The sequence below is a fragment of the Arvicanthis niloticus genome, chromosome 1, assembly GCF_011762505.2.
Source record: "Arvicanthis niloticus isolate mArvNil1 chromosome 1, mArvNil1.pat.X, whole genome shotgun sequence".
In the NCBI taxonomy this organism is placed as follows: Eukaryota; Metazoa; Chordata; class Mammalia; order Rodentia; family Muridae; genus Arvicanthis; species Arvicanthis niloticus.
Window position 1 is genome coordinate 88,359,226 of NC_047658.1, and position 23,414 is coordinate 88,382,639.

Genomic DNA, 23,414 nt, shown 5'->3' on the forward strand with positions numbered 1-23,414 from the left:
CCCCTGTTGCAGCAGTGGTGTGTTGCCTGATGTGGGTGCTGGGAACCAAACTCAGGTCCTCTTAACCAGTGAACCATTGCTTGAGACATTGCTCCAGCCTTTATTCACTGAACTTGGAGTTTACTTATTGGCTAGAGCCAGCGAGTCCTTAGGATCCTGCTGGTGTTTGCTTACACAGAGGTTGTATGTACATGCCCACCATGCTCAAATCTTTATTTTTTTTATTGGGTATTTTATTTACATTTCAGATGCCATCCCCTTTCCCCTCCCTAGAAACGCCCTATCCCATCCCCTCTCCTCCTTTTTGCTTTTATACCATTTTAATTACCTGCAAGTATTAAGGTCAGTTCTGGGTCATATCTTTTACATGGGTGCTGTGAACTGAACTCAGGTCTTAGTGCTTGTACAACAAGCACCTTACGAAACTGAGCCATTGTCTTAGCTCAACAGTGAAACACTGAAAAGTATTTTAACCATGATTAACTGATCAGAGGCTTTAACAAGCAACTAGTTAAGTGCTATGAATCAGAACTAAGCCAGACAATTCTGAAATAGTGAAAATAATTGTGGAAAATGTTTTCAATCATAATATTAGCAACATGGGCAGAATTTGTGTTAGGTTATACTTAAAAACAAAAACAAAAATTGAGGAGAAAACACTTCAAAATTCCCTTGAGCTGTCTACTGGGGAAAAGCCAGCTGGTTTCAACCGTAAACTTAAAAACAACAGACAGTAGATCCATTTGTTCACATTCATAGATAGCTTTATTCAGCCTTTAGAAAAAATATATACAACAATCAGAACCATGGTTCTCTTAAATATTTTTAAATTAAAAGTGTGCAAGTGAGAGGAAGACTGTTTCCAGAGTCAGAAGATCAATACTGTGTAATGAAGTAGACAGGAATTTCTGCAGGTCTGGAATGGTTAAGAACCGAGAAGCAGCAGCTTGTGGCTGCCAAGTGGCCAGGGCAGATCACACCTAAGAGACTTCTCTAGTTTCCATTTGAAAACAATTACTATTACATGCCTAGCTCTGAGTAAAACAGCTGAATGCTGGGCATATACAAACAAGCGTTGATTAAAACAAAACTTGCCACTTCAATTGGTATTAATTTGAATTTGGATATATTAGGATCCATCAGTCATCATTCAAGTGCCTTCGGGGCTTAAGGAGCTTCAAGTCATCTATTTCAGATTAGATTCTTGCTTTCTCAACACTCTTCTGAAAGACAGTGTTTGTGAAGAGTATTTTAGCTAGGTAGTCCTTGGCCTCCCAAGTATTTTGAGAAGCTGAATAGGAAAGCAATAATAGCCTTAGTTCTGTTCCAATTCTGTCCTTTACTCTACACTGTTAAGTACTTCAGCCTACTCTCAAGTACATGGATCTCCCTCTACTGGTTCTGGGGCTTTTCCTGGAAATCAATTTAATCAGTGTACCAACCAGAGGCCAGTCTATCATGAGATTTCCTAGGGACCTTGGAGTCAACATTATCAGTCACCTCTTTTCCTGCTTTTGCCAAGTAAGCAAAGCAATGAGGCAAGTGTCATTAGCAACATCAAGCTTTGGAGACTGAGCTTTTGTGTCTGAACGAGAGTTGAGTCAAAGAAAACAAGCAGTTACAACTGGAGGTCTCATTAGGAGTAAGAGGAGAGAGATGGGTATTTTGTTCTCTGTTCATCTATTTCCTGCTTTGTTTTCTTGATGCAACTAAATATCTCCTTAAATAGTGCTTTGTATTCTGGAGGTGTAGTGGTGGGGGAACCGATGGGCTCTGGGCTTACAGGGGTGGGTTCCCAGCCACTGGCCCCGGCCTCAGACTGCGTGACCAGTCCTGTCAGGTCCCTAGTCAGCAGTCTAGAGGTCTGTACAGCCTTGTGTGACAGTGAGTCCTGCTCCTGCTGGCACCTCTTCAGGAGCTCCTCATACTTCACTTTCAGGGCACTGTACTGAGTGTCCACTTCATGCAGAAGGGAGATGCCCCTCTGCTTCACAGCCTTAGCTCTCCTGATGCAAGTGTCCTCGTGGTCCTTCACAATGTCATCCCCTGCCAAGGTGCTCAGCACTGTCTCACTGCTGCTGCGTTTGAGTGGTTTTCTATGTGCTTCTGGAGCAGCCAGGAACATTTCCTCCAGCAGACTCTGGCTGGGCTCCTTGAAAGGAACAAACAGAGAGTCGGGTACCAGCTTCTCAACACCATTCACAAAAGGATGCTCTGTCTGTAGCATCTGCCGCATCTCAGCCACCTCTGCCTCCAACTCGAGGGCCCGGGCTCGGTAGGCATCTGTGGCGCCCAGCTGCTGCTCCAGCTCGCTGTTCTCCTTCAGCACCACTTTGTACTCTGCCTCCACGCTCACTCGCTTCTTCCTCTCTAGACTCAGCTGGGCCTGCAGCATCGCCACTGCCTTTTTCAGGTGTTCATTTTCTTCTTCATCAGGACTCGGTTGGCTCTGCAAGGAAGTGATCTTCTCAGCAAACACGTGGTCATATACAAAGTGTCTGTGAGGAAGCACGGAAATATAGAAAGGTCACTGACACTGCAAAGCAGGCTGCTTTTCAACTCTTTTAAAAGCTGTGACCTCAATTTTTAGCCCATTCCATACTACAAGCAGTAGTTAAGTGAAACTATATGAGGCTGGCAAATTCTGGAAAGCAAATAGATTTTGTGACTGATTTTTGCCCCCAATAGTAAAAGTAGTAGAGAAAACCCACTCCACGACCAGCAGGACGACAGCTGCTTACTAGGAGTTACCATGGACAGAGATTCTCATCACTAGTTGGAGATCACTATCAGCTGGGTGGTGGTCTTAGCTCACACCACTGGTTCCTACACTGTTGATCTGCCTAGACCTATGGGGTTTTAAATGTTTTCCATAATGTGAAACAATGGCTAAGGAACACAATGTTTGGACCTTTAACCTGAGATACACACCAGAAGCACCAGGGAAGCTTTAGGTTCACATATAGAAATTGTGACCTGAGGAGAAAGCATGCACAGTGCCAGATATACACACATGATCTCAGCAGCACTTGGTAGGCAGTGGCAGGGAGAGCAGGAGTTTGAGGCCAGCTGGGGTAAATGAGATCTTATCCCAAAACCCCCAAATCACTATAGGTAATGTGAGAAAAAGCAAAGTGTGAGACAGGAACTGGCCTCTCTTCTAACCAGTCCGAGGCAGCTTGTACCTGTCTGTGTCTTGGTTACGGAGCATCTAACTCTCCGTTAGAATGAAGGGCTTGGACACAGAGCATGTCCATTCTGGCCATCATTCCTGGATATAAACTGCAGAGTAACAGGTGTTTAATAAGCATTATTAAAGACTCAAAGTCAAAACTATAAATTATAAAGTCATTTCTTTAGGTGACAATATTTTTCTTTTGAGATGAGGTCTCTGTGTAGTCCTAACTGTCCTAGAACTTAGTATGTTCTGGATTCAAACTCACAGAGCCTGCCTCTGCCTCCTGAGTGCTGGAATTAGAGGCATGAACCACCAAACCCAGCTTCCAAAATTTCCTTTTTTTCTTTCATTCTAAAGTGAAATACAACTCCCAAATCTGTACTACAGTGGAAGTATTGGTAATTTTGAACTAATATTTAACAAATTAAAGTGAAAGAAATTTAAAACTTTTCATAAAATGACTGACACTGGTGAACTCTCACTGATATGTTTAAGTTCAGTGGCTTTGTTTAAACCACTCTGGTTTAACAGGCATGGGGCACTTCTTGAAATGGACTTTTCCATCTACTGTAATCCAGAATGTGTCAATGATATGAGATGACCCAGTGTGCAAATTCACAGCAAGGCAGGCTCTTACTGGCGGAGGTCATATAGCTCTTTCAGACAGGAGAAGCTGGGTGCTGGCTTCTCCTGGTCACAGGCCTTCTGCCTCCCTCTTCCTTGGCTGGAAGACTTCAACTCCTCCACTTGGCTTTGGAGGTGATCAATGTTGGTTTGCAGGCATTCAATTGTTTCTGTCAGGCTGTGAATAAAACAGAAGCCGGTCGCTGCTTGTCAAATTAAATTAAGATCAAAACCAATGACAGGGATTATGTGTGAGCCACTCAAACTTGGCTTTCTTAACTGGAAAGGACTTGCAGTTAATCCTCCTTCTCCATCTCCCCCAACCCCCGCCCCCATCCTAGACTGCCCAAACCTTCTACAGGCACACTCTACTTCAAATTATACTAATTCTTTTGTAGATTGCCCCCAGTAATGCTTAGAAATTCTACCTCAGGATTTTCTGCTGTGAGGCCTTGCTCTCAGCAACTAGCTTCTGGTTGGTTTCTTCCAGTTCTCTTGCTGTGACATCTAACTGCTCATAAACTTTTGCATGCTGCTCATTCATTTGTCGTAGAAGCTCCACCTGCTTGGTCAGGTACTGTAAAAGAGGAGTGATATCAGGTAACACAAACAGACAAGATAACCTGGCATCTTAACACCAAGTCTCTGTTCTCCAAGACCAACTAATGCCAGGTGAGGGCTTAGGGCTTCCACCTGTGGGCTCAGCACCCTCCTGGCATGGGGATATGTTTGCTAGCCCAGACACTCCCACAGCCTTAGAGTCTTGTCAAAGGCTTTAGTAACTATCGTTGATTGATGATCTGCCCATACCTCTCCTGGCTAGCTAATAAGACTTTTAAAGCCAGGATTCAGGGACAAAGACCAAATGTTAATTTTTTTTATAAGCAGTGTCATCAGCTTACTTAATTGAAATGAGAATGTTAAATCCCAACAAAACTACCTGTTTTAATAATAAAACTTGCACAAGCTATTCTTAATGTGCTTAGTTCCATTAATGCTTTCCAAAACCCTTCCATTCCATGAGGCTAAACTAATTTTACAAACCACATGCTTGATATTCAAAAGGAAAACCCAAAATGAAATATGACAATCCCTCAAGAAAACTTGGAAAAACACAATAAAAGTTTAAACAGTATGTTTAACAGAGACTGGAGAGATGGCTCAGTAGTTAGAGCACTTGTTCTTACAGAGGACAGGAGGGTCCACTGCCAGCACCCATTCAACAGTTTACCACCTCTCTTAGTTCCAGTTCCAGGGGATTTGGTCCTTTTAACTTCTGCAGGCATCAGGCACAGACAAGTGCACGTACACACATTCAGGCAAAACACTCATACAGATCAAAAGAATAAATCTTTAAAAAACAGAAACGGTTAAAAAAATATATGTTTAACCAAAAGGAAGAAGGAAGGAAAAACTTAAAGTAGAAGATTTTGATGGTATTTTGATTAAAAAAAACCAAACAACAACAACAACAAAAAAACCAACAACCCCTTTTTTTCCTGAATGGTGCATTTCAGACAAAAACTAGTAAAAAATACATTAATTTTACCAGATACTTTAACATATATCAAATCTTGTTATTTCTATCCTACAGGAATGTTATCTCTGCTATGCTTATTCATGAGACACGTAGCAGGTTATTTATTTTGGTCCTGCTAAGACTGCTTTCTGAAGACGGAGGATAGGGGATCAGCACAATCTTAATACCACAGCTAGGCCACCTGGACACTAAAGCAGAGCCTATATTCCAAACATAACACTCCTACTCCTCCAGACACACCCGGGGGGAGGGAGGGAGCAAAGGAGGGAGGGGAGGAGGATAGAGCAAGAACAAGTGAGCTGGGGATGGAGGGAGAAGAGAGGGGGTTTAAAGTATAATCAGAAGGCAGACGAGCCATTACAAACACTCCTTGAACACAGCTCTTCAAGGACCATCAGAGCCACGTGACCTTTGTTTTTTGAGAAAATATGTTATATATCCCAGCCATGCTGGCTCTGACCTTTGACCCTCCTGACTCAGCCTCCTGGAACTGGGACTACAGGTGTGCAACACTTACATCGGCTTTCAATAATCTTTCAAAAAAAACAGAGCTAACTGATATTCAGTGATGCAATATACACTATAGCCCCTTTCAGACACTTACATCAGTGGCAATGGACAGAGCTAACGACTTCTTTTTAACTCTTTAACTTCCTCATTTGAATCTCAGGGCCAAAAGTGTTCTGAAAATTTCTTTGAATTAACACCATCACCATGAAGGCTTGTATACAGAGTCCAGTCTGGTATCTGACAAATGATGAAAGTGTTCAGGAAGAGGTAGCTACTGTCATCTTTATTTAGAATTAGTTTTTAAACTTTGTCTATGCAATGCTAAGATTCACCTGAAAGACTACTTACTGCAGGGATCTAGACGGTTTGTCCTCACCCCTACATATGAAACTCATTTATCAAAGGACTCGCTCTTGTCTACACAGCACCTTGCCCTCATTCCTCTCAAGACAACAGATCAACTCAATTCTTGACTGTCACTGTCACTCTCTCTCTCTCTGGGAAGGAATGGTTATTGTTCTCTATGAAGCCCATTTCTGACATATTTAGTTGTAGTGAGATATTTTTCCTGCAAGTTGGGAGGAGCTAAGGTGGGAGGAGTAAGGAGAGGAAGAGGAGGAATAAAGAGGAAGAGAAGGAAGAGGAGGAGCTAGGGGAGACAGACCAGAGAGAGGGGAACATGGAAGCAGATGTTTGAGTGTCTCTAGCAGTCAAAAAGGTAGTTGGTATATCTACGTTGGGTATTGGGTCACACCTCTGATTGTGTGGGCATCTTGTTATTGAGCATTACAAAACATAGAAAGCCTTTGGATAATCTAAGCATTCGAGTCTCATTTGTATCGAGCCCCGCAAGGATGGTGGGATGGTCTGGGCTCAGCCCAGCCTTGTGGAGACAGTGTGGAATTGGCAGAGCCATCTCCCACACTGGCATCCTGTGGGTGGCAGGGCATACCGCCTGAGCGAACGACCCAAGCTGAGAAGTGCCACTCCTGGACGCAGGCCTAGGCTAGTCGGAAACATGGCGGTTGATTATGAAAAGCCAGATTGAATGCAGCCGTTTTAAAATATTACCGCAACATTTAGTAGAACAACTTATTAGCTAAATATCCCTTTCAAGACCTCTGTTCACAGCAGCTATGTTCAGTACCACACAATTCAGAGTACAAAAGTCAAGAAAGGTTCAGTTTTGAAAGCTTCTGTGATGGGCTTCGCTATAGACCTCCTGAGAAAAGCCCACTAACCACTAATTCCCACTTAGATTCCCTATCCCCGTGGCCCCAACGTTACACTCTGAAACCTGAAGGGGACATACTTATAATACACACTACATATTGCATGGGTCCCAAGCAGCCTCTTTAAAAAAAAAATGTCACCTTACGCTTGTGGCCAACACACAGGAAGTATGTCAACATGCAAATGGGCCACTTAAAAACCTACGGAAAGTGCCTCTTATTCACTATATAAAAATCTGTGATAAAAACACAATGAAGCTGTTGAAGAACTTGTGATATGTTAGCTTAGCCTGAGAGGACTTGGCTTTGAGGATAACCCAAGAATGCCAAGGAGCTTGTTTTTCCACGTGGTAGGAGTTTAGTTTAATTAAATTAAGCCGAAATTAATCAGAAAAGCCACTCAATCTTCAATAATCAGTCACAACCAACTTACAAGGGAGTGTCACCTGGTCAGCAACTTCAAGAAAAACTACTGGCTTCGAAGTAAGTATGCAAGTTCAGCTTGGGCTCTAAAGTAGAATTTTTTTCTTCACTTTGTATAGAAGGAAAAAGGTTATCTTTCTGACCATTCATCTCAAAGTCCACACATGGACTCATGTTCTAAATTCAGAATCTGGGACACCACTGTTATATTAAATAGGGGAAAAGAGTTCCAAAAACACCAAGCCAAACCAAACCAGAACCAAAAACATCAGTGCAAGATGCAGGATGTGGGCCTGGCAGCAAAGCAGACAAAATGCCAACTTCCAGCAGGACCATCAGGCTCGGAGACAGCTCAGTCGGTAAAGTGCTCACCTGCCGTGCAAACAGGAAGACCTGAGTTCAGACCCAGAGCTCATTGTAAAAAAAAAAAAAAAAAGAGAGGATCAGGCATAACCACAAACACTTTAAATCCCAGCTCTGGGGAGACAGAAGCAAGGGGATCTCTGTGAGTTTAGATTAGCCTGGTCTACAAAGGGAGTTCCAGGCCAGCCATGGCTATATACAGAGATCCCATCTCAAAAAACAAAACAAACAAAAACAAAACAAAAATGGAAATTTGGCTTAGTGTGAGTACTATCCTAAGATTACAGCCAAGTAATGAAAAGTATATTTCCCTTAATTACGGTAATATATTTAGCATAGGGCATACAGGGTTGGAAAAGAGAAATATGAAAATAAAGGTCACATATTAAAAGCATACCAAGTGGGCTTTTGTGTGTATGTGTAGCATGTGTGTTTGCAGAGGCCAGAGGCTGATACTAGATGTCTACCTTTTATTTTTGTGACAGGGTCTCTCTCTGAATTTAGAGTTCACTGGTTGTTGGGGATCCACGTGTCTCTGCTGACACTGTATTACAGACATATGCCATCATACTTGGCTTTTATGTGGGTACAGGGATCCAAACTCATGTCTTCATGTTTGCACAGCAACCACTTTACCAACTGAGCCATCTCCCTAGCCGTAGCTTGTCAAGTTTTTAAGATCTACTGTATACTAAATCAACAGAATGTTTTTTTTTTTTAGAATTATGACTCTTCCACTATAAATGTTCTGAAAAATGAATAAATAATTATGTGATAATTACAGAAGTCCAAAACATATCCTTCCCATGATCTCACCATCCCTTCAGAGCACCCTGTACAGATGCAGTGCTAACATTTGTCACCATTCCAAGTGAAGCAGACAGATCTGAGAGGTGATTTACATGGCTATCTATTTGCAAATATAATCAAGGGCTTATGCCCAAAAGTCTCTGAATACACAGGCCAGTGCTCCCTCCACACGTCTACAAGTCTCCAGAGGTAGAGGTAGAGACACTTAAGAAGTGCTCAGAGCCTTTAAACTGCTCTCTAGCACCAAACAGGCACGCAGTGCACTTACATGCAGGTAAAATACTCATACACAGCTGGGCTTTGTGGGCCATGCCTTTAATTCTGGTACTCAGAAGTCAGAGGCAGTTACATTTCTGAGTTTGAGGCCAGACTGGTCTACATAGTGAGTTCCAGAGAATCAGAACTAATAAAATACACATAAAGTAAGTAAATATTAAAAAAAAAAAAAAAAAAAAAAAAAGCTAGCATGGCAGGGCAGTGTGCACCTGTAATCCCAGTCCTGGGGGCAAAGACAGGAAAATTCCCTGGGTTTACCTTAATTGGTAAGCTCCAGGTTAAGTGAAAGACTTTTTGGAAAGCAACAGGGAAAAATACTTCACATCACTCTTTGGTGTTGGCATGTGTGCATGCACGCATACACACACACACACACACACACACACACACACACACACACACACACACACACACACACACACACACACACACACTGTCCCCTCTATCCCCAATGAATTCTTGCAAAATGGGATGCTGTGAAGTGGAACTACTTTAACAGGCAAGTATAAGTTCTGCTGGGACAGTGCAAGTGTCAAAGGAACAAAGTGACTAGAACATATGGCTGTAGGAAAGATCAAGTCAAATCCCATTACCCTCCATAGCCTCCTTCTCCCATCCAGGACCTGAAAACAAAAAGCAAACAAAACCTATTTTTCCGTGTACTCTTTAAGAGCTTAGACGTGCAGGGCACCAAGCCTGAAAACCTGTCTGATCCCTGGAACCCAAATAGGAGGAGGAGACTCTGCAAGTTATCCTTTGACCTCCACAGACACCCAGGGGTGTGTGTGTGTCCATGTATGTATGCATATATAAATGTAGGTGAATAATAAATGTAATTAAAAATTGGATGTCCAAATCAGTACTCAGACAAGCTACAGGCCTTTCCGAAGTCAGTAAAACCACTACTTTCAATAGCTTACTTAATTTTTGTAAAACTTTGAGGGCTTGAGAGATGGCTCAGCAGTTTAGAGCACTTGTTGATACTCCAGAGGACCAGACTTCAATTCCCAGTACCCACATGTCTGCTCACAACTGTCTATAACGCCATAGAATATAGCCTAGTGGCACTCACTATGCAGACCAGGCTGGCCTTGAACTCACAGAGATCTGCCTACCTCTGCCACCCAAGTGGAGGGATTAAAGTCATGCTCGCCCATACCTGGCTTAATTTACTTTAAAACAAACAAAAACGTTCTAAATTTTCACTTATGGATTGTCTGGTGTGTGTGTGTATTGACTGGGGTGTGTGAATGTCACGGCACAAACGTGGAGTCAGACAACTTGCAGCAGTCAGTTTTCTCCTCCCACTCTGAGGAAAGTCATCTCGATAGCCATTTTTAAACATAAAAAACAATACTTAATGAAGTCACTGATCGTCTTTTATGATGACTGTTAGAAATGCACTGACAGCCTTTGGAAGAATACGTGGGTTAGTATTACAATCAGTCTTTGGGAGCTGAACATCATAGCACACACCTTTAGTCCTGGCACTTGGGAGGCAGAAGCAGACAGATCTCTGCAAGTTTGTAAATTAAAAAACAACACCACCCCTACCCCATGATTTTTATTACTTGTCTAGTGAGGAAAATGTCAATAAACATTTTGAAAAGTTTTGGGCCTGGGAGTCGTATCTTAGGGACAGAGTGTGTATTCTGTGCTTGCAATCCACAGCAGCAAATGAAACAGAAGAAAAAGTTAGGTTAAAATTTGCACAAGTCACTGCACCCATGTGAAGTTCAAATGGAGGCTAGTCCAGGGTGTCTGGGTGGGGTGCTAGTTACTGGGGCGGTAAATGGCCGATAACGTTTTCATTCCTTATCTGAGTGCTGGCTGCACCAGTATGTTTACTTCACAAAATTTGTAAAGGCTGAGGCAGGAGGACTGAGTCTCAAACAGACCCGGATTGCAGAACAACACTTCCTGTCTCAAATAAATAAGCAAACAAGTAACAAGATTTTTACTAATTCTTCAAGTTTAAGCACGGGTAGTCTAAACAAACTATAAAATCAAATACTTGGTCAAAACAAACCTCCTCACCTAACTCTAAATTTGGAATGGTGTTTAGTTGAAGGAAGGGAGGTGCCACCAAAGAAGAGTATGCAGGGAATGTCAACAGTGTGGGCAGTTCTCCCCTGAGCATGGGGGATGCACATGTCTTTGTATGTGCACTGTTCTGCATGCTCATGCTTTTCTGTATACCTTCTATGTTGTATAACTCATTGTTAAAAGAAAAAAAAAAAAAACTTAAACTAAGTACAACTTCAGTTTGCTTTACATACTGGCAAATACTAGATTGTTTTACCAAGGTTGAAGAGAAAACTTTATTTTTTAATCAGAGCATACATACATACTAGGAAAACTTAAAGAAAGTGTCTTTGATGGTTCAATTTCTCAAAAGACTACTTAGAAGTTGAATACTGTTTCTAGCTGTAAGTGCTATTTTAGCAGTCTATGACAACAGCAGAGTCACACATCAGAGGATGTACCTCTCCCACTGAGTAAATTACCTCAATTTCCTGTAATTGCTCCTGATTGGTTGTGTACATTTGTTGAAGAGAATCCTCCAACTCTGTGTTCCGATCCAGTAGCGTCTTCCCAAGTTCAGCAGCAAGCTGGAGGTCTAGCATAACAAACAACTCTTAGGACGCAGCAAGTTCAATGAGCTTGTTTCAGCATCTTATATAACCCAGTTCTTACAATAAATGAAGCAAGTCCCAACACATGCAAGGCAGATCCCAATAGAACACAGAATAGCCTAAAAGAAATCCCAGTCCTACTTAAAATTCAGTTGACCTGGGGCCTGCTAGCAGGTGAAGTACTCTCATGCACCCTGTCAGACATGAAAGACAGCTGTCTGCTTTATACCGATGTGGGTATTATTTCAGGATAACCATTCAGTCTTACAATTCTAAAATCACTTGGTAACAACAGACTTACTCAAATCCTGACAATCTGACATTCTTTTGAGATGAATCCTTGAGCCAAAGAGATAGGCCTCTTGGCAGCCTCAAAAATTTCTAGCAAGCTACTGTGAACACAACTGTCAAAGCAGAGTTTGTTGTCTGGACTCTTTTATATTTTGTCTTTGAGTGTGTGTGTGTGTGTGTGTGTGTGTGTGTGTGTGTGTGTGTGTGTGAGAGAGAGAGAGAGAGAGTTTATGTGTCAGAAGGTCAGAAGAAGCATTGGATTCCATGGAGCTGGAGTTATATGTGGTTGTGAGCTATAGATGTAGGTGCTAAGAATCTATTACAGGTCCTCTACAAAACCAGGACATGTTCTTAATGACTGAGCTCTCTCTCCAACCCCCTATTATCCTAGACTCTCAAGGCAACTAAATATTAATGCAAGAAATGAAGTACACCAGCGGTGAGATACTTCTTCCACAAGTCTGTCTCTCCAACCCCAAGTCCTATCATATCTTTTTTGTTCTGGTTTTTTGTTTTATTTATTTATTTATTTTTGTTTTTTCAAGACAGGGTTTCTCTGTAAGGCCCAACTATCTTTGAACTTATTCTGTAGACCAGGCTAGCCTGGAACTCAGAGAGATCTGCCTGTCTTTGCCTCCTGAGTGCTGGGATTAAAGGCATGCTCCACTACCCTATCACAGCTTTATACAAAGCAGCAATATAGTTTTGCTTCATACTTCCCTTAAGCATGGGGCCAGGTGCTATTTTATTCCACCCACGCCCCTCTGCCCTGGCTGTCCTGGGAAGTCATAGCAATTCTCCTTCAGCTTCTCACATGCTAGGATTACAAGTGTGAGCCACCGCATCTGGCTTCTCTGTTTAAAGCTTATTTGTCAATTACCTTCTTAGGCATATGTGCAAATAGCAGAGGTTTTTGTTATATTAAATCCCTAGAATAGAAACTTAGTAATAATAGAAAAAGAAAAACAAAATGGAATGATAGTGGCAATGTAAACACCCTGACAAGATAGATAATCTCAAGAGACACCTGTGCCCTGTCCCCCAAATAATTAAAATTTCCCTTAGGAACCCCCTACCAGGGAAAAGGAAAGGCTATAATATATTCCACACAGTTTTGACAACTTATCAGCCCACCCTACAAGCCAGGCCAGAGCTGAAACAACGTAGGCAGGATCACACCTTAACCAGCACTGCTCAATTACATAAACCACCTGCCTCTAGTCACCTACATCTCATGCTAGTAACCCCTTAAATGGACATGGAGGTGCAACCATTAGGCCCCTCAGTATAGCCATGTTAAATAAATCCTTTGTTTTTCACCATCTGTCTCTTGAAAGGTGGCTGAAGATAGGTAGCTGAGCCTTAGCCTGCTGGGGTTGCCAGAGCACAAGGCTTTTTACTTTAAAAATCCCAGCAATTACGGTGGTAATTGAAACAATTATCTGTGTAGTGCATTTTATGGGCCAGCTCTATGATATATAGTGGGAAATATAATGACCTCTAGGCAGGAAGGTATAAGGCCCAGATCTAACTAACATTTTCTAACAGTGATTTTAAATGTTTTCACTTTTATTATTTTTAATTGTGTCTGTCTGTGTGTGGGTATGTGTAAATGGGTACAGATGCCCAGAGGCCAGAGTTGGAATTACACATGGTTGTAGGCTGCCTCATGTGGGTGCTGGAAACTGAACTTTGGATCTCTGAAAGAACAGGATGTACTGGCTGGTTTTGTGTGTCAACTTGACACAAGCTGGAGTTATCACAGAAGGAGCCTCCCTTGAGAAAAATGCCTCCATGAGATCCAGCTGTAAGGCATTTTCTCAATTAGTGATCAAGGGGGAAGGGCCTAGCCCATTGTGGGTGGTGCCATCCCTGGGCTGGTAGTCTTGAGTTCTATAAAAAAGCAAGCTGAGCAAGCCAGGGAAAGCAAGACAGTAAGTAACATTCCTCTATGGCCTCTGTATTAGCTCTTGCTTTCTGACCTGCTTGAGTTCCAGTCCCGATTTCCTATGGTGATGAACAGCAATGTGGACGTGTAAGCTGAATAAACCCTTTCTTCCCCAACTTGCTTGGTCGTGATTTCTTTGTGCAGGAATAGAAACCCTGACTAAGACACAGTACATGTTCTTAACTGCTGAGCCATCTTCCGAACCCCATATGGTGATTGTAAAGGTCTCTAAACTTAATTGTCTTGTTTTGAGAAACAACTATTCTGTTAATATCAGATTGTAAATATCACATGGAGTAATACAGAACAGTCTTTCCAAGCTAAGTTGCGATATACATAAATATAAGTATTTCTAGCAGGCATTGGTTTAAAGGTGTCTGTTGGTAGGCACTATTCTAAACTCTGGCAACAAGAACAGAAGGGGTGAAGCTCCCACTTTGTTGACTTTCCTAAGCTACTAGGGGAAGCTAGAGTGCACATAAACACTAAATCTTCAAATGTGATAGCACCATCACCGCCCAAATGGTGCTCTGACAACTGCGTATCTCTCTCTGTGTCTGTGTCTCTGTCTCTCTCTCTGTGAAAGATCAGATTGTGCTTTGGGTACTGGGGAATATAAGGAATTCAGATTTTTTGGAGCATATAGCCTATGGGAGAATGCAGCACGATAGACTAGACAGCAGAGAACACCAAGTACTTGAAAGACCATGTAAATAAAGCAAAGAAGATGTATGAAGGAGTTTGGATGAGACAGCCTAAACGACGGGTGCTGCTACAATAAAGATGTGAAGAAACTGAGCAAGTGTGCATCTGAGGACCAGAATTCCAGGCAGAGGCACGGCAAATGCAAAGTCCCTAGGAGGAATCATGAGTGAAGCTATTAAGGAGGCCATGCTGAAGCAGAGTAGAACATGGAGAGAAAATCAGAGGGACTCCAAGGTAGGTAGCTTGGGCAGAACTAAACTAGAGAGATCAAGCACTGCTTTTTATTCCAAAGTAGGTGGAGAGACTAGGGAGGCTTGGCAGGCTGATTCTGGCTGCCACAAAAACACACTGAATGAGACACAGAGCATAGTGAGAGGGCACTGTAAGCAGGAGTGAGAAAGGATGGTGGCTCAGATCAGACGCTGGTGACAGAGAAAAGCAACAGACTTCAACATGACTAGAAAGTAAAAGCTGAAAGGATTTGTTGATTAATTTGATACTGACTATAGGGCAAAAAGTTAAATTATGTAAGGAGGAATCTAATTTTAGCTATGGCTTGAAAGATGGGAAGTCAGCATGGAAGAGCCAGGAAATAACTTATCATATTCTATAACCTGGCAAACAGAAAGCAAGAAAAGAGAGTGGAGTGAGTTGAAACGGGAGAAGCAGCTAAAGAGCAATCGTGTAAGATGTTACAAGCCACGCCAGAGACATTTTAAATTGTATTCTATGTGATGGTTAATTACTTCAGCTACTGGAATACAAATATGTATCATGAAATATAGTAATACCCATCCAACAACATAATTAGTATTGTGCTGGGTTGGTTTTCCCTCACCAAAAAGTAGGGGTGGAGGATGGGGGAGGGAACAAAGCAACAAAACCTACCATACACCAGAGTCCAGCTCAGTTCCAAACACACTTTTCTTGTGTATCTTAATTCTGTAGGAACTTAAATATATGTATACATACTCTCTCTCTCCCCCCCTTCCCCCCCCTCTCTCTCTCACACACACACACACACACATGAAAGGAATATAAACAGAGTCACCAAATGATAGGGGAAATAATGTCCCAACTAGACATCTTATGCCACCAAGTAAAAACCCCCCAGTGCCAAGCTTGGGTTGCATCTTGTTGAGTAATTGACCAAAGGGGTTCCCTGGAAGCCCCCAATCACAACCTATTTATTGGTTGTTTTCCATAACTTAATGGTAAGGCACTATTGGTGAAGACAACAAAAAAGTAGACCTGGTACCTAGCTAGAAGCTCTACCCCTAATGACCCTGTGATGCTGGAAGGTACTTTGGACATTAATTACCTAGGTACAAACCCTGGACCTACAATAGTGACCTGTTTACAAGATATACTGGTACAATAACAGCACAATGTTATGGGAGCAGCCAGCCACTTTTTTTTATTATTAGATTTAAGATTCATTCCATGGATCTTAAACATTATACTGTGTCACTGCAGGCTTGTCCACCAGCCTCTTTGTGCCCAGAAATTAAGACTCTGAGACTTCTTAAACATGAATAAATACCTAGGCTCAAGGCTTTGGCTTGTTCCCTGACTAGCTCATAACTTAATTACCCATTTATTCTATTCTAAGTCTTGCCACATGGTTACCTCTCCTCAGTGTTAGGGGCAAACCTCCATGCCTGACTCTTTCCTAGAATTCTCTCTGGGATGTCCCTCCTACTAATCCTGCCTCAGCTCATTGGTCATAGGCTTTTTATTGACAGGTGATGCTTTCACATATTATGTGAAGATTCTCTCCACAAAAGTGTCCAAAAACCTGAGACTACTGGGCTATGGGGCTAAGGAGAAACTTGATGATATTCTTTCTTGAAATGAAAGTTCCATTGTTGACCAGGCTGACATCTCATTGAAAACCTTGTGCATCCTGCCAAGCAGCTGAGATTAAACTATATGTACCACATACCCAGCATATTCACCTTATGAATTTATTACTATTTAAAAATGAAACCATATCAACAGTTGCTAAAATGTGTTCTTAATATTAAAAATATATATTACTGTTATTACATTATTAAGACCAGTAAAGAAGCCAATCAAATTCCATCTTGTATTCACAAGCTAAAACCTTTACCAACAACCTAAAGCATTTAAGAGACATTAATCTTGGTATGTTTCTATAGGATACAAAACCTAGATTTTTCAGATGAGACAACCTGAAGGACAAAACTATTAAAGTACTCAACCAAATACACATGGTGAGTCACAGGCAGAAACTAAAGGTTCTAACTCACGTCACCAGAACTCTTCATCATCTACATGTGCAGACTGTTTATTTTCTTCTCCCAACACTAGAGCCTTGCACACACAGGCAAGTGCTCTAAAGTAACATCCCTAAACACCTCCCCTTTCTCCTTCATGTAGAGTCTCACTACAAAACTCAGGCTGGTCTTAAACTCAATCTTTCTGCCTCACATCATCAGTGCTGGAATTACAGGCATGGCCTGTCCCCCAACTCTCAATGCCTGGCTGTGAAGTAGATTGTTTTTCTCCCTTCTTCAATGCTGGGGCTTCAAGCCCTGGACTCTGTTACATTTTAAACAAGCACTTAACCACTGAACTAAATGCTCAGACCCATTATCTGCATAGTTTCAAGGCTGAAGAAAGATATGTCCACATACTGCTTTAAGGGGAAGATTATAATGCTTCCTAGTCTAGGGCTTTAGTCACTTGTGAGTGACAGCAAGGAGAAATGAGAAGTTCAGACATTTGTGTGTTTCTGGCCAACTCAGCCAGTGAAAGAACATCTCCACCCAGCCAAATTGCTAGCTTTTTTCACTGAATGAAAAAGAACTATAATTGAACATGGTGAAAGACTGACACCTGTAATCTCAGCACTTTGGAGGCAGAAACAGGAGGATTGCCTCAAGTTCAAAGCCACACACAGGTAGGTAGGTAGGTAGGTCACACAGTAGTAAGCAAAACTATTTAGGAAACAAAAGGGACCAATGGGGGTAGGAAGACGGAAGGGGGACAGCAGATAATGAGGGAATAGTCTTATCATGCACTATATACTCATATAAGAATCTCTGCACACAACACAGTACCATATGCAATAAATATACATAATGGAAAATATAAGAAACACAAAATAAAAAACATTTCTCACAAAATAAAGGCCACTTCTCACTAATTTCAAAAAAATAAAACCAAACTAAGCCAATTGAACCTACAAAAACTTTTGAGCTGAAATTTCTTCAGAATCAAGACCTGAGTTCCTCACGCACTTCCATTCAGTCATGAACTGCATATGCCAATTACAACAGGCAGTAGCATGTTTCCTGCTACTGCAGAGGTCAAATGCAGCCTTTTTTTTTGTTTGTTTGTTTGTTTCCCATTAGCCAACAACAAATAAACAAAAATGTGAGGCATCTTCATCTCAGTCCTTAGTTCCGGTTAAACAGAGTCCGCCCCAGGCTCAGTAACCCGAAGCTTCAATCTCTTTGAATATTTCATGGGATGTTTAGAACTCTAGCAAGTCAAAGCGTAACTACAAGAATGCACCCGTGAAGTCACACTGTATAATAGGACATTACTTCATCTGTTAGTGTAAAGACACCCGACTGTTTCAGTCTTTAAAACACATCATTTCCTGTTGTGTAGCATCTGGCCTCCATAACCAAAAAGAGCCAAAAGCTGGCAGGAAGCCCAAGAAGCGTTTCTAAGTAATTGGTAGAGGGAACAGGAGAATGCTGAATGTCCTTTAATTTTACTTTGTAATTAACACACAAAAGGAAAGGAAATCTTATACTCCCGAAGCTTTGTACACCTGTTTATCTATTACAATAAGGATTTCCATAGTCTTTTCTAAATCCTATTAGGCAGTCACTATAAATATCATAGGTTTACAATCTATCAGTGATCTATTCCTTTGATATTCTTTTCTTAACCAGTCTTGGCAGATAAATTTTTTTTCTTTAATGCTAGGGACCTCATACACAAAAAGCAAGGGCTGTACCACTGAGTTATCACATCCTGAGCCCTATATAAGCTCTACTTTCAGTGTAGGCTGCTAGCTTTAAATAATAGTCACTCAGCCTTGTACTTGGGCAAAAACATTAGTAATAGTAGCTGACGGCTTTCTTAAAAAAAAGACCTTTCTTCCAGAATGTATTAGTCTTTTAAGTGTTTCTTAAACATGAACAAATAAAAAAAGCTGAGGACAGTAGTCTATTAGTTGTAACCTGCAGCAGTAATTCAGTAACACAGAGGATGGAAGCTTTTCCTATTACAAAGTCAAATGCGTCATCTGGTGACGCTCCTACTCAGTGTCTGGTGCCAACATTACTATAATTGAGAACACACACACAAAACCTCAACATAAACATACCAAAAAAACCAATAGTGTCAGTTTGAATGACCCTCTAAACAATGATTCAGCAATTAAGTACACATTAGAAATTCAGGGATGAGCTCACTCTGAAATTTAGAAAGACCTACCCATCTTGCAGAGGAATTTCAGTATTCCTTTAAACTATGACTTCATTTGGTGATCTATACACCTGCAACCCAAACCCTTGTTCTAAAGCTTGAAAAACTCCACCAGTGACAACTGCACCAGCAGCTGGTCTAAAGGAAAGCCAGACTTTGAAGCCTTTCCACCTTGTTCTTGGGGGCACATTTCAAAGCAAGCACCATCATTACCTACATAGAAGGCTCCTGCTGTCCCAGAAAAGACTGCGCCCAGAGATTACTGTCAGTATTATTAGCGTGCCAACTCAAGTTCTCTAACAAAAGTCTCCTCACCAAAGCATCTCTGCCTCTGTGCAGCTTTACATGTAACAAGATATGAACAGGAGACCAGAGTTGACTGAGGTAAGAATGCTTTTGTTATTCTGACTAGAGAGGAAGGCCCTAACAAACTTTAACACAGTTTGTCTATTTAAATAATGGCAGCTATTACTAGATGAAAAAAAAAATGAAATATTCTTAATGCTTTAAAAAAAAATTTTAAAAGACATGTTCTCACTATATAGCCTTGGCTAGCCTATGTAGACCAGGCTGGCCTTGAATTTCAGATCCACTTGGAAAGGCGTGTACCACCACATCTGCCACTATGCTCAGCTGGATTTTTCTTTTTTCCTTTTGGTAAGTTGTTTTGTGAAGCAGGCCATAGCTGGAGAGATGGCTCAGAGGTTAAGTGCACTGTCTGCTCTTATAGAGAACCTAGGTTCAGTTCTCAGTACCCACGTGGTGGATTACTTACCTACAACTCCAGTTCAGGGGATCAGACATCACCTTCTAGTATACATACATACACACAGGCAAACATACATATAAAGTAAAATAAAAATAAAATTTTGTTTAGAGGCCAAAGAAAGGCCTTCCAAGCCTGGGGTTCAGAGTTTGATCCTGGGAAGCCATGTAAAGGTAGAAGACATCTGACTCCACAGAGTTGTCCTATGACCTCCACACATGTACATGTTGGAAGCATGCAACTTGCTTCCAACGCACAATAATTAATATACTGAAGAGAAACTAGGCATGGCAAACTCATCATTCAGCAGGTTGAGTTTGAGGTTGCCTGGGTCACACACCAAGACCCGATCTCAGGAAGTAAATAAGAACTGGTAAGATGGTTCAGTGGGTAAGAGACTGGCCATTATGCCTGATAAACCTGAGCTCAGCTGCCAGGACCCACATGGAGGGATGAGAGAACTGACTCCCACAAGTCTTCCCCTGGCTTCCATATACACTCTGGCTGGTTTTGTGTCAATTTGACACACAGTATAGTACCATCATCAGATAGGAGAGGGGCAAAATTGAGAAACTATCTCCACAAGATTAGACTGTACATAAGCTTGTAGGGATTAGACTGTACATAAGCTTGTAGGGCTTTTTCTTAATCAGTAACTGATGTGGGAGGGCCCAGCCTATTGTGGGAGGCTCATTTAAGATAGAGTCTCAAACAAGTCTCAGTATTTTGTAAAGCATTTTAGGCCATCTATCCAATACAAATCTATGTAAGTTAATAAAGAAGATCATAAAGAACACATGATAAAATCCGACTAGAGTTCCTTAATCTACTCAAGGAGACAGAGCTGTTCCCAAACTACTTAGCACCAAATGCCGAGGGTGTACATCTACCAGCGTCTTCAGAAGTGTCTAGTGAGTAGATTCATGAACAGCATCCCATTGAGTGGGGTCCTGCCTCCCTAACAGCTGGCTACAAGTGGTGCCACTGCCTACATTAATACCTAGGTTAGAAAAAACAGTATATTCTCGAGAAACAATTGTAAACTCTGTTCAAAGGTACAGTTCTAGGCTGGCTCAGTGGTACACTGCTTACCTAGCATGCACTGAGGGCCCAGGGTCAATCCCAGCACACCAGATACACAAAACTGTTTAACATATAAGTCAGCAAAATTGGGGGAAAGCAGCTCAAAAGAGCAGCCATCATTCTTTCATGGGCATATTAATGAGCTAACAGGATTTCATATCTTTCATTTGTACTTTATATGGCTGTTTATGATACAGAAGTCATGGCAAAGTCCACTGTGATAACAGATGTAAAAGCCTTTGGAAAGTAGAGAAGAAATTCCAAATGGAAACCAACAATGAATTAGCCCAGAGGTTAGGGTTTGTTAGACTTCAAGATGTAACACCTTCATCTGGATCAGAAGTTAAGAATCCACACATAGTCCCAAACATATTTTGTTTACCACTCAGTAGACTGAGATATTACAACTGTTTGTTCCTGATAACCTCCTGTGGAGTGGGGTTTAGCTGCTGGGTGGGCTATGGCACTGGATTGAGAGCTGAAAACATTAATCCTGTGTGAGAGCTTCAGTTCAGGCCAACAAATAGTAAACCAAGTTTCTATTATGATGTGTTATATATGATGTTAGATATGGGAGACCGGCCTGTCCTTGAAGATTTTAGATTCTTCTTAAATATGGCAAAAAAAATCTGTTTGGATTATATGAACTCCTTTCATACATTAAAATGCTGCAATCACACAGTGGTTGCTTCAGTCCTCAAATCAAAGTAGGCCATCAATCCTTATGGGGCAAATCTGAAGTAGGCTAAATGTGCAACAGATTTGTCTTCTGGACATGGAGAAATGTGATGGCAAATCGGCATTGTAACTGCTCGGCAGCTTCAATTACAGTAGTACAGGGATCTATTTGGGCTTAGGTCATTGCACATTAAGAAGTCAAGACAGAAATTTAAGAAAAAGAAAAGCAAATTACCATCTCTCCAAAGAGCTACCTGTTTTCTTTTTCTAAGTAGAGGTCTTTCAAGCCCACATTTTCCCCCATCAGATTCAGTTGATTGTGAACAAGCAACGGTGTTTAATGGCCAACTCAAAGAGATATTAATTTTCATGAAAAGTTTGGAGTGGAAATAAGTATACAGAATAGCACAAAGGATTCCTGGGGATCCCTCTGCATGGTGGTTAAAAAGGTCTACTCTGGAGTCTGCAGAGAATACCTAGTCTCCCTAGCAGTTCAGCCAGAGGTAACTACTGCAGCACCTGATGTTACTGGAAGAATTAAAGGACCCTATCAGGGTGTTAGGGGCCTATCAGTGTCCCCAAACACAAAATCCTGCTATGAATGTGCAAGAAAATGGGCCACTGGCTTCAGATTGGGGGCACTCTTGAGATTGTCTCTGGAAATGCCTCGATGCAAGAAAAGCAAGGCGGGATTATTTTTAATTGAAAAACCGAATGCAAAGGGCATGATAGAGCTGACCTCAAATAATTTCATTTAGCCCCTGATGAACGATGACTAAGTAATAAAACACAAAACAAAACAGTTTAATACCCAACTGAGTAAGATGTAAACTGGGGTGGTAGGAAACTGAGCAGTGTCTACAGGCTCCTCATTTCAAGTGTGTGTGGCATCAAAAATACCCGCTCCCATATTCGGCTTTAGGGAATCCACTTAAATCTTTTAGCCTCTGCTTTCAGGAAAACGGGATAACAAAAAATTACTCTCACAGAGTGACGGCGCGGGTACCGCACAGCAGCACTGCGCCGCCCGCCCCCCCGCCCTCCCCCCACCTGCAGCGGCTTGCAGACTCTGCGGACCATGAAAGGCGAAGTGGGGCGGGCAGGGCAGCACGACCCGACCCGGAGACAGGTCAGCAGCTCGCTTCTAGAGCAGGGCAAGCTGGCTCTCCCCTGCCCATCTCAGAGGTCCACTAAGGGGATGGATCTGTTCATCCCTCGCAAGCGCTTTCTTAAAGCGCCGAGCATTAATCAGCCAGTGTGGCGCATCCTCAGGGCCGTGGGGCGCGCGCGCTTGCTCGTTACGGTTGGGATGGGCGGATCCGTTGCCAGGTGAGAAGCCCCTGGCCGCGCATCCCAAACCTCCAGCCTAAGGAACTTTCTAGCACTTTCCACACCTGCCACCCCCGGATTCCCACCCCCAACTCCCCGGCGACCTCGCCCTCACCTTGCTGGAGGTCCCGGTGGTCGTACCAGGGCTCATCCTCCATCTCGAACTCCTCCTCCGCCAGGTTATCTGCCAGCATGTCGCCGGGGACGTCCGGGGGCAGCGGGCTTTGCCGCCGCCCTGCCGTTTCGGCCGCTGCCCCGGGCTCTCCCCCGGCCCTGCCGCCCTCAGCCAGAGCCACCCTCTGGCGGGACGCGCGGGTCCCGCCGCAGCTCCGGCCGCCGCCCCGCGCCGCCCAACGGCCGGCGCCCTAGAGAGCGCGCTCCGGGTGGCGCCGGAGCCGGCTCCTCACGCCTGCTCCCCGGCCCAACGTGGCACTTTGGCAGAACCCTCCCAAGCCGGGGAGACGATTCAAACCCGGGAGGCGCCTTGACCAATCACGAATGAGCCGCTTATAGAGTGACAGGAATTTCAGCCAATAGAATATCAAAAAAGGT

General features: G+C 42.5%; 1 protein-coding gene across 1 annotated transcript; it reads right to left on the reverse strand.

The window, feature by feature from the left end:
- Positions 1-746: 746 nt before the first annotated feature.
- Cdr2 (cerebellar degeneration related protein 2) lies at positions 747-23,215 on the reverse strand. The gene is made up of 5 exons (XM_034496558.2): positions 22,978-23,215; positions 11,464-11,576; positions 4,231-4,379; positions 3,816-3,980; positions 747-2,498 (listed from the first exon to the last, which is right to left on the reverse strand). Exons 1-5 carry the CDS (start codon positions 23,054-23,056, stop codon positions 1,637-1,639), a joined length of 1,368 nt encoding a protein of 455 aa, XP_034352449.1. The 5' UTR covers positions 23,057-23,215; the 3' UTR covers positions 747-1,636.
- Between the last annotated feature and the right edge of the window lie 199 nt (positions 23,216-23,414).